At 37.8% G+C, this 12333-nt stretch overlaps 1 protein-coding gene across 5 annotated transcripts in view; it reads right to left on the minus strand.

Moving 5' to 3' along the window:
• The window catches only part of LOC127444871 (patatin-like phospholipase domain-containing protein 6), a 51613-nt gene that overhangs the window by 14063 nt on the left and 25217 nt on the right, over nt 1-12333 (minus strand). For 3 of the 5 annotated variants that reach the window (XM_051704466.1, XM_051704464.1, XM_051704467.1), the window contains exons 16-27: nt 12031-12236; nt 10162-10293; nt 9779-9902; nt 9428-9617; nt 9003-9152; nt 8853-8916; nt 8581-8749; nt 7849-8031; nt 7608-7726; nt 5611-5767; nt 5283-5399; nt 4986-5055 (exon numbers count right to left, since the gene is read on the minus strand). In XM_051704466.1, coding sequence (XP_051560426.1) covers nt 4986-5055; nt 5283-5399; nt 5611-5767; nt 7608-7726; nt 7849-8031; nt 8581-8749; nt 8853-8916; nt 9003-9152; nt 9428-9617; nt 9779-9902; nt 10162-10293; nt 12031-12236 — 1681 coding nt within the window. Of the gene's footprint in view, nt 1-906; nt 1056-4985; nt 5056-5282; nt 5400-5610; nt 5768-7607; nt 7727-7848; nt 8032-8580; nt 8750-8852; nt 8917-9002; nt 9153-9427; nt 9618-9778; nt 9903-10161; nt 10294-12030; nt 12237-12333 lie in introns of all 5 variants that reach the window. The other 2 variants (XM_051704465.1, XM_051704468.1) reach the window with 2 other exon arrangements.

Genomic DNA, 12333 nt, shown 5'->3' on the forward strand with positions numbered 1-12333 from the left:
TTTTGTTTAAAAATGACTATGAACTTGTTTTCTTTGCATTATTCAAAGTCTGAAAAAACTGCATCTTTTTTTGTTATTTTGACCAGTTGTCATTTTCTGCAAATAAAGCACTAAATGATGATATTTCTATTTGGAATTTAGGAGAAATATCACAGAATAAAACATAAATGTTCATTTTACTCAAACACATATCTATAAATAGTAAATCCAGAGAAACTGATAATTTTGCAGCGGTCTCTTAATTTTTCCCAGATTCCCTAGATATCTATCTATCTATACACACACACACAATATATATTAATTATTATGATAATTGTTTTGCCTAAAGACAAAGAAATATGGAAAGCCTATTTTACAGACCATTTTAACTCTAACCCTAACCTAACCCTAACCCTAAATCGTATTAAAATTGGTAATTATTAATACATCACAGTAGCATTAATTGTACTAGCTGTAATGTATGTTGATTTATATACTAAAAATCACTGTCACGCAATTTTTGTTTTATTACTTTTTACTATTTAAATGTCATGAAAATAGGCTCCTGAAGGTTTAGCTATACATGTCTCATTTTTTTTTGTTTGGCATTTGGGGTAAAAAGTGACATGGACATGTTGTTGTTTTTTTTTTATTCACCTAAATGTAATGTTAATTGTCATTACAAAGGCACAGTCCCTCTCCTCTATGCTTTCTCTCATTGAATACTGTACAGTGTTCCTTCCAAGCCATGGATTCCCAATGTAAGCAGGGGGTTAATTTATGTTTTTAAACAGGACAAGAGACAATAAAAAGCAAAGGGTAACTGAGTGGTTGGTTGTCACAGGGATATTGCTGTAGCTGCTTTTAAAACTTTTTTTAGGTTTCTGGAAGTTGGTGGAGGGAGGGACAAGGGGGCAAAATCCTGACCTGGGACATTGTTAACATAGCAACCATCCACGAGTAGGTGGCCATCCTTGGGGTCGCAGAGAGGAGGCAGATAAGGGGTATAGGAGGCACTGGCTCTAACATAGCGCCAAACACAGCCTGGCAAAATGAAGACGGAGAGTAAATCAAAACTGAATGAGACATGGAAAGACAGAGCGAGAGCAGGAAGGAGAGGGGGAGACAGTAAACAACAGGAGACAGACGAGTGAGATGAGAAAGGAGAGGAGGAACATGCCCTCCTGCAGTTTCATGAAAACCATGCCAACGTCTGGCTGTGTCAATCAAAAATTGAATTCTCTTCAACATGAAAACAAAATCCTAAAGCTTTAATGCACTTTAGCTCATTCCTAAATATGGAGTAAAACAGAACTCTCAGAACAGCAGAATTTCTAACAGGTACCTGAATGGTGAATATATAGCCAACACTATGTACACTAGAGATGACAGTCTATGTCATGCCAATTAGGACAAATTAATGGATTAGACAAATGAGGCAGGAAAGGTGGAAGAACAGAAAGAAGGTGAGACTGAGAGATCTGCAAGCTGGTCAGTGTAACGGCACACACTAATAACATTGCACTAATGATAAGAGAATGCTAACTTCAATCTTAATCTCTGATTAACCCATGAAAAAATTATTGTGATTTGTATTTATTGTGGATCACTTGATTTATAACCACTGACATTAAGGTATTGTATATATAAATATATATTTACCTTTGTAAATATATACAGTACAGTTGTGCTCAAAAGTTTGCATACCCTGGCAGAAATTGTGAAATTTTGGCATTGATTTTGAAAATATGACTGATCATGTCTTTTATTTAAGGATAGTGATCATATGAAGTCATTTATCATCACATAGTTGTTTGGCTCCTTTTTAAATCATAATGATAACAGAAATCACCCAAATGGCCCTGATCAAAAGTTTACATACCCTTGAATGTTTGGCCTTGTTACAGACACACAAGGTGACACACACAGGTTTAAATGTCAATTAAAGGCTCATTTCCCACACCTGTGGCTTTTCAAATTGCAATTAGTGTCTGTGTATAAATAGTCAATGAGTTTGTTAGCTCTCACGTGGATGCACTGAGCAGGCTAGATACTGAGCCATGGGGAGCAGAAAAGAACTGTCAAAAGACCTGCGTAACAAGGTAATAGAACTTTATAAAGATGGAAAAGGATATAAAAAGATATCCAAAGCCTTGAAAATGCCAGTCAGTACTGTTCAATCACTTATTAAGAAGTGGAAAATTCGGGGATCTCTTGATACCAAGCCATGGTCAGGTAGACCAAGAAAGATTTCAGCTACAACTGCCAGGAGAATTGTTCAGGATACAAAGAAAAACCCACAGGTAACCTCAGGAGAAATACAGGCTGCTCTGGAAAAAGATGGTGTGGTTGTTTCAAGGAGCACAATACGACGATACTTGAACAAAAATGAGCTGCATGGTCGAGCTGCCAGAAAGAAGCCTTTACTGCGCCAATGTCACAAAAAAGCCCAGTTACAATATGCCCGACAACAGCTTGACACGCCTCACAGCTTCCGGCACACTGTAATTTGGAGTGACGAGACCAAAATAAAGCTTTATGGTCACAACCATAAGTGCTATGTTTGGAGAGGGGTCAACAAGACCTATAGTGAAAAGAACACCATCCCCACTGTGAAGCATGGTGGTGGCTCACTGATGTTTTGGGGGTGTGTGAGCTCTAAAGGCACGGGGAATCTTGGGAAAATTGATGGCAAGATGAATGCAGCATGTTATCAGAAAATACTGGCAGACAATTTGCATTCTTCTGCACGAAAGCTGCGCATGGGACGCTCTTGGACTTTCCAGCACGACAATGACCTTAAGCACAAGGCCAAGTTGACCCTCCAGTGATTACAGCAGAAAAGGTGAAGGTTCTGGAGTGGCCATCACTGTCTCCTGACCTTAATATCATCGAGCCACTCTGGGGAGATTTCAAAGTGCAGTTCATGCAAGACGACCAAAGACTCTGCATGACCTGGAGGCATTTTGCCAAGATGAATGGGCAGCTATACCACCTACAAGAATTTGGGGCCTCATAGACAACTATTACAAAAGACTGCACGCTGTCATTGATGCTAAAGGGGGCAATAAACATTATTTAGAACTAAGGGTATGCAGAATTTTGAACAGGGGTCATTTCATTTTTTTATGAATGTGCCATTCTGTTATAACCTACAGTTGAATATGAATCCCATAAGAAATAAAAGAAATGTGTTCTTTAAAAATGGTACATATATTACCAATTCTCCAAGGGTATGCAAACTTTTGAGCACAAATGTATATGATATAATACATTTTAAAGCTAGCACATGAGATGTACACAAAATTGCTGGAATTAAAAAAACATTAAAGCTCAAGTGTGTACAGTTGTTGTTGGGTGAAGGGCAGCGCTTTGCACGCTCATGAAAATAGAGCCCTTTGGCTTTAACACTAACAATAACAATATTTTCATAATTCACTCAAAACAGCAAATGTGCATTATCCATAAGACTTTGAAACAAAAACACTTTTTTTTTTTTGTATTCAACCAAGCAGGCATGGTTATCAACCAATGCCGGTAATCTCAAAATTATCAACCACTGGCCGATATATCAGTATCACAGAAAGGTTATTAAAACAGTAATTGATGCTTTGGAGTGAGTGAAATGAGTTTGAATATATTACTCTCAACAACAGCTTCTTGAAAAACATTCAAAAATTGTGTACAGTGACTAAATGTGCCAGAATTAGAAAAAAGATGATGCATGTTTCCTAACATAAGATGAGGAAAACTTGAGCAGAGTAATTATATACTGTAAAGTATATTGTTGTGTCCTGTAATGTAATTCCTTATGTGTGCAATGTGAGAATTAGAAACATGTAAGCAATGCTACACCAACAGCAGAGACAGGAAATGGTATTAACAGGGCGGGGTAAGCACATGGGTGATGCGTTCTGGATCCTACAGACATCACTAATAGGGATTTTATCTTCTACAAAAGCAAAAGGTGTTCACTTTGACATAACAGACATTTGGAATACAATAGAAAGAAAACATGACACAAAGATGTTTGAAAAGGAAGATAATGAATGAAAGATTAGCCATATTTTTTGCACACAAGCAGACTGAGATGTAAGGTAGGACAGAAGGGAAGACTGATGAGACAAACGAGGGAAGAGTAATAACAGAAAAGAAGACACAGAGACAAGCTTTGTCCTTGCAGTAAGTCAGGCATGCATAAATTAATCCCTCATTTGGGCAATCTGGGATGACCACATGACCATCCTAAGGTCCCCAAATCCAGTATTTTTCAGCACAGATTATATAAGTAACTTGATAAATCTGCCTGCAACTAAGAGAATAGACAAGTATAATTATGTTCCTCCTTATAGTCATGAACATTTACATAAATAAATTTAATTTGGTCTCTGATTAATACATGTTCAACTTAATTTGGGGACATGATCCAGAATTCAGGGGTAGCTGGACATGCCATTGGTCAATCCAAAAACGTTAAAAATGTTAGTGCCTATGCATTTGCCAAACTGCATGATGTGATGGGCATTTTCCAAATCTATCTCAGAAACATCACTTATTTTATACCGCTCAGCAAACCCGCATGCAACATAAGCTTCTCTTCTTAATGCAATGTAATGCAAACAATTCAGACAGTTCATAACTTTCATACAATAAAAAGACTTAATGATACAATAGAACAACATGATTTAACACCCCTAAAATTTCTGTTATGGTTACACATTAGGATTTAATACTTGGGAACTTTTGTTTTTTAGAGTGAATTAATATCACTGTCAACATAAGTAATTGTAAGTCAAATAAGTCTTTATATATTTCTTAAATGCACCTTAATTTGCCAAAATAAACACAAATATATTCTAAAAAATATTATAAGATAATTATAAGATTAATAGTTCGTCAAAAATTGATACAGTACAGAAGTCAAATGTCCCTAAAACTGAACCCTGTGGAACCCCTAACTAAAGTTGACAGAGGAAGTGAAGCAACGCAGTTCTTTTTTCACTCACCATCTTTATGAACCCGCATGGCAGAAGCTGTGATGTCTGTGGTCACGTTGAAGTAAGGCAGCCACAAGTCCTACAAATAAAAGGAAGAGAAACACATAAAATGTTCACGTTTACATGCATGTCATCATTATAACATAATTTTTTCTTTCACACAACTATTATTGGGTGTAATCTGAAAATCAGCTTGAAAAATAATGTTCAAACTGCAATGAATATAAAAGATTAATAATTGCAAAGTATGTATTTCCACAGAACTGTGTCAGAAATTAATGTGGCCCCTAAAAGAGCTTTGGTGACCTCAATTTGTTTGTCCTCAAACACTTTGGAGATGCTGGTGTTGAAGGCGGAGCCAGAGAACATGGATGTGATTGGATATGTCAGATCCAGAACCGTTTTGAATACAGAATTCATCGCCTGAGAGCAAGAGAAACAGGATAAGCTAAATAAAATCAAAGATTCATCAGGAAATCTTCTATTTCATCCCATTTCTGCTTTCCTTAGCTGTTTTAACAAAACTAAAAGTCTGTGATATGCAAAAACTGATCCTAGAACTCTAACTTTACTCTGTGAATTACAGTGATTTTATTATGGGTAAGGGGTGGACAGAGGACAGAGTGAACATTACCTTGGACCACTCTCTCGCCCTCTGCTTGACCCGAACAGCACTTCTCTCCTCTGCATACAGAGCACCAATAAACGAACCAATGGATGTTCCTCCCACTATGTCAATGGGTATTCCAGCATCCTCCATGGCTTTGATTACCCCCACATGAGAGCAGCCCCTGCAAAAAAGGACAAATTTTGTCCATTAACACACCTACTCTGTAACCATAACCTTTTTGTAAGCAGCCCAAATCCTTATCCATTAGGCAACCACCAACCCTTGCTGTATGTCACATTTTCTAGCAAAATGTTGAAAAGTATTGGCAACAGCGTCATAACATGTAGAGCAAATCTGATTTCATATAAGCATTTAAAGTGCCCATGAAAAGGCTTGTTACCTTCCCTCTATTGATGCATTCCCTATTCAAACAGGAAGTTGATGCAGGACACACTGAAGGGCACAACCCTTTTTTAAATTAGCCAATAGCATTTAGTTTATATCACAGCCATGAACCATGATTTGCTACTTGTAATTGCTAGTCAGAAGTAGGTGATATTGGGGAGGGACATTTCTGAGGGACATAAAGCTGTATGTACACATCTAAGTACATATATGTCAGACAGCTGTCTTTGGCTGCTGCATTGCTTCTCATTGTTCCAGTGTCCTTCGTATTCATTATTATAGGCTGTTATAGCGTAGTCTGTTACAAAAAAGTTTAAAAAAACGGCATAATGAGATATTTTGTCATTATTCGAAGACTCAATGGCCAACCCAATGGAAGAATGCTCAGAAAGCGAGTCTCTCTGCTCTTCCTTCAGGTTACTGTAATTATCTTGATATGCACGCACAACTGTTTTCGTCCTGGCTGCCTGAACCATGTATTTTAAAACTGCGGTTGCTGTGACTGGAGACGCCATAACAATCATGTTTTTAATACGCCATGTTAAGTTGAAAATAGTTTTGAAGACCCTGTGTTCCGTTCCATTCAGCTGCACTCCATCTAACTGTTTGAAAGGAAGAATTCCTCCGGTATGTGTGCACATTTCCAGAGTGTTAAGTGCTATTTCTGCCCCAGACAGAAAGTCACAGTGTGCTGTGTTGGAGTATTTTGCTGTGATGATTCAGACCGCAAGGTACTGTCAAAAATCATGACATAATCATTCTCAAAATTAAAGGAATAGTTTGACCAAAAATGAAAATTCTCTCATCATTTACTCACACTAATGCCATCCCAGATGTGTGTGACTTTCTTTCTTCTGCAGAACACAAATGAAGATTTTTAGAACAATATTTCATCTCTATGGTCTTCACAATGCAAGTGAATGGTGATCAGAACTCAGAAGGTCCAAAAAGGACTCCAGTGGTTAAATCCACATCTTCAGAAGTGATATGATGGATGTGGGTGAGAAGGTCCATTTTTACTCTTAAATCTCCACTTTAACTTTCACTTTCAGATGTGAAAGTGAAACTCAACAGGGACCACATGTGACTTTCAGATGTAAAAATAAAAGTGAAAATGGAGATTTAGAGTAAAAAAGGATTAAATATTGATCTGTTTCTCACCCACACCTATTATATCACTTCTGAAGATATGGATTTAACCACTGAAGTCATGTGGATTACTTCCATGTTGCCTTTATGTGATTTTTGGAGCTACAAAGGTCTGATCACCATTCACTTGCATTCTATGGATCTACAGAGCTGAGATATTTTTCTAAAAATCTTAGTTTGTGTTCTGCTGAAAAAAGACAGTCATACACATCTGGGATGGCATGAGGGTGAGTAAATGATGAGTAAAAGATTTTTCATTTTTGGGTAAACTATCCCTTTAAAAATAAGGCCCCTCTTTGACACATTTATGTTAGTTATCACTGAATTTCGTATTCAGTGAACAATTACGTCACGCATGATCATTATCTATCATCGTTTTCATGATCGATCACTGCTGTCACTTCCAAATACTCGTGCCCATCACTAGTTTTAACTAAAGTATGACAACTGTGTTGGGTGTCACTCACCTGGCTCCTCCTCCCCCAAGCACAAGGGCGATGCTGTTTCCTGTGAGCACTCTCGCCAGCCGTGAAAAATCACTGTGTCTGTCTGCAGTCTTCTCAAAGACCTTTTCATACACCTCTCTCTGTGTAAAAAAAACAAACCACATCTATATAACACACGTCTTTATACATACAGTATATTGTTATTAATATGGTAAAGCTAAATGTCTTGTTATTTTGCTGTAAATGAGTGTGTTATTTTTACTAGTTTGCTGGAGCCTCTTCGTGAGAACACTCTACGGGGGCACCTCAGGTGAAGGTGTCCAGAGCACCAGCTTCGCATGTTCAGCCATTCAACTGTTCTAGAGGGGCCCGGTCCATCCTCACGATGCAGCAGAACTAACTGCTTCAGGGCCCGTACTGCTGTGTTCTCCAACATCTGCTCCACCTGAGAAGATAAACACAAGAGAGAACTAGATACTGTACGTATATTAATGAAGAAATTTGATCTTGACTTTTTCTATAAAGTCTGACCAGATGGATGGATGGATGGATGGTAGCAATACTAGCTTGAAAGCTCTAAGAGGAATTTTGGAAAAGCCCTAAACCTAATTTGTACAATAACCTAACCCTAACCCTGACTTTTTCAAGCCAACATAATGAGTGTAAAATAAAAAAAGGAACACTGTGCACTAAAGAATTTGTTAAATGCTGTGAGATTCCAAAACATAAACATTAAATTGACAGTTCCGACACTAAACTGACGTTTTGTTTTTCAAATGGCAAAAAGCCACTTGAGGACATGGGTTATGGTGATTTGCCTGCTGTTGTACCTTGCTCAGGATGCAAAGGTAAAAAGTTCATGAATCATTCCTTGTAAGGTTTGAACCTACAACCTTATGGTATCTTATCTTAGATCTTCAAACACCACACCACCTCACATATTCATATGAAAATGTGGACCACTACACTCACTTTTACTCAAACACACACACACCTCTCCGAGTGCAGGTTCCTGGTCCCCAAGCCCCACAATGAGGATGCAGTCAGCTTGTCTGATACAGCGCTGAGTCCATGGAGTCATACTGCTGTCTGTCTGATACAGTACTATACGATTAATGTCCTCCTGCTGAGCCAGCCAACCTGACAACCTGTACTCATGAATACTACAAAATAAAGAGACAAGCATTTTACATGACAGTTAAAAGATGAATACAATCAAGACTAGAAAGAGATAAACTGTGATTGTGGTTTTGATGTCTTATTTACCTATCCAAAGCAGAAGCTCCGAGTCGCTCTTTGATGATGTCACTGGTGAGCAGAAGGGTCGGTCCTGATTGAAGAAGGTGAAGGTGCATTAGCAATACATTCATTGTTAATATCATGTATGTTCAATGTCAGTCACTGCATTTCCACCACCTATAGCACTGAGGGCATGGCTAAGCTCCAGATTGAAGGCATTGATGGGCACATCATCGCAAACAGGAAGTACTGCCACAGTGGAGAGATTACTGGCTGGGTTAGTGACGTCTGGACTGGAAGCCATGCTGGGTAGACCCAGAGTAGAGCCTAAAGAAAGGAAACAAGATGTGATTTCAAAGTTTTTAAATAAGTATCTATTTTTTTCCTTCTGACTCTGTTTCATGTTCTTTGGCTGTTTGGCTATTACAACTCTTGTTGCAATAAAGGGCTTGCAAAGGGAACAACTTCCACTTTCATAATCATGACATGGCCTGAACTCTGAAAAACATTTCCCGCCACTAATGTATTATCTAAGAGCACCTTTACTGAAGATTTTATTAGGGTGTGAATGATTTATTTCAGAGTTTTTAGGCTAAACCTACTTGAGAAAGGTCCACGGGGCTGTTGAAGGTTCCCCAAAATCTTCTGCCCCAGCAAATGGATCAAGCGGGTCACCACCTGCGGGTATCTTCTCTTTATATTGTTGAGCGTTCCTTCTGGAAGCTTCACTAGCTCAGTGTCTCTGACTGCATGAACTGTGGTAGCACGAGGCTGACGTGTCAAAGCCTCCACCTGAGAGAAAGAAATACAAAGAAAGAAACGTTCAACCAAAATATTAATCATTCTACCAAATACAGCACAGCTGAACACCTCATTGTAATTCAGCAATCTTAGGTTCAATTTATATTGAAGTTTAAAGAAAACCAGGGTTTATTCCACAGCTTTAGACTGACCACTCCAATGAGATCTCCTCGTCCGTACTCCCCGACCAGCTCCTTCTTCCCATTGGCTTTCCGAATGACGGAACGCAATCGACCATTAAGCACAATGTAGGTACAATCAGACTGATCGTCTTGCCTACAAAATACACCCCAATTATGTCCATTATTTCACATGCCAAAAGACCACACCAAAAAGAATTCTACAATACTTACATACAGATGCAGAACTGAACATACTGGAATGTAATCTGAAAAATTATTCTAATAAAATTTATTATCCAATTAACAATAATTACCCAGGTACCACGTTTGAACTTTTACCCATGAATGTTCTCAAAAGAAGAAAAGGTGACATTGAATTGAAAGGAAAACATTCTAGAAGTGAGTGATGGTACCGGTACAGGGCGCGTCCTGCCTCCACAGCCATCCAGTCGATGGCGAAATCCATCTGCCGAACAAACGGTGACATGCGAATAGCAACAGTGTGAGCTGCGCTGAGAACTACACTCGGCTGCTCGCGCATGATCCTATAGGGAGCAGCACAGAATAAAGACAATATGAACAGTGCTGCAATGCGGATGTGGATCTGTTCTATTGCAGGCAGAAAAAAATTTAACACTTGTATATTTGTGGCCTTACATATCCATTAAAGGAATAGTTGTATCATAAATGTTGACCAAAAAATGTAAACAATAAGTGTGTTAAGATGACTTTAGTGTGATAAAGCTCCTAACCTTCTCTGTGTAAAGTTATCTCCAATATTACAACTTTGTTGCCATGACGACTTAATGCCATAAACCCCCCAAAAAATCACTCTTTCAAAAGTACAGCCATAAAACATACACAATATCTGTGTTAACATGATGTTAGTGTGAAAAAATGGTTTACTAGCCTTTAATGTGTGGTTATATGCAATTTTGTAACTTTTGTCAATTTTGCCATTATGGCAAAAACGACTTCACATTTTTGCCTTTAAACCCTCTAAAAAGCACCTCATTGTTACCTCGATTTTTACTTTTTTAAAAATTAAAGGAAGGATGATTTGAAATTATTTTTGTTAGGAATCAACATTATGCCACAAATGCTGTCGATTAAGTTTAACATGTATGTAAACCAGAGTATTCTTATTCTTTTTTTTTTTCTTTTTTTTATCAACATCAAAATTTGAGGTAACAATTGATATGAATGCATAAGGCAATTGTTTATTTTGGGTGCTGTGACTGGTTATTGCAAATAATTATTATAATATAAGTACAAATATTGCATGAAGATTCTCATTTAATATGAGCTCATCAAAGCTGAATGCATAAAAATGATAAAAGACTTCCCAAAGTAGACTATTTCATGTCAACTACCTACTTAAATTTTATTCACCCTACCGCTCGTTTGAAACTAATTTTGAAGTATTTTATCATCAACTTTCTATGGTAACATTTTATTTTGATGGTCCCAAGTAGATATTTAACTGACTAGAAGTGACTTATCAACGGGCTTGCTATAGCTAGTAAACAGTGTTTCAACAGTCTTTCAACAAACATTCAGTAGACTATCAATAGCCTGTATAACAGCAGCAAAATAACAGCTTATCGACTGACTTGCTATAGCTAGTAAACAGTGTTTCAACAAACATTCAGTAGACTACCAATAGCCTGTATAACAGCAGCAAATTAACAGCTTATCGACTGACTTGCTATAGCTAGTAAACAGTGTTTCAACAATCTTTCAACAAACATTCAGTAGACTTTCAATAGCCTGTATAACAGCAGCAAAATAACAGCTTATCGACTGACTTGCTATAGCTAGTAAACAGTGTTTCAACAAACATTCAGTAGACTTTAAAGAATATATCTTTATTAATGATCTTTTAATGAACTGATGTTCTCAACAATAATGTAAGTAGGTCATTAATAGAGATCTATATACAGGCTACTGAAAGTCTACTGAATGTTTGTTGAAACACTGTTTACTAGCTATAGCAAGTCAGTCGATAAGCTGTTAATTTGCTGCTGTTATACAGGCTATTGATAGTCTACTGAATGTTTGTTGAAAGATTGTAGAAACACTGTTTACTAGCTATAGCAAGCCAGTTGATAAGTCACTTATAGTCAGTTAAATATCTACTTGGGACCATCAAAATAAAGTGTTACCCAATCTATTGCTAATCCTGTAACTAAAAACCTGAAAATCTTTAATAGCTGGAGTGCCAGTTGGTAGAAAGAAAGAGTTTTATGTGATTAGCAGGATAATTTTTCGGATACACTTACTCATAGAAATCGGATTTGGAGATCTTCAGGAAGGTGCAGTCTCTCTCTGCTTTGATAGTGAAGATGAGTGGCTCTCCTGTCAGAACAGCCAGCTGACCCACCATCTCGCCCGGCTGGGTCACGAACAGACACACCGCTTCCTGCTTGCCAATCATCTTCTGATAGACGTGAAGACAACCCGAGAGGACAAAATGCAGACTCACATCCTGTAGAAGAGAAGAAAAAGAGAAGAGTGTGGAGTGAGTGGGGATATGGAGCTCCAATAAAATCTGCATAAAGAAGACAAATCAAGGCTTTTACTGC

This window comes from Myxocyprinus asiaticus, chromosome 8 (genome assembly GCF_019703515.2).
Source record: "Myxocyprinus asiaticus isolate MX2 ecotype Aquarium Trade chromosome 8, UBuf_Myxa_2, whole genome shotgun sequence".
NCBI classification, from domain to species: domain Eukaryota; kingdom Metazoa; phylum Chordata; class Actinopteri; order Cypriniformes; family Catostomidae; genus Myxocyprinus; species Myxocyprinus asiaticus.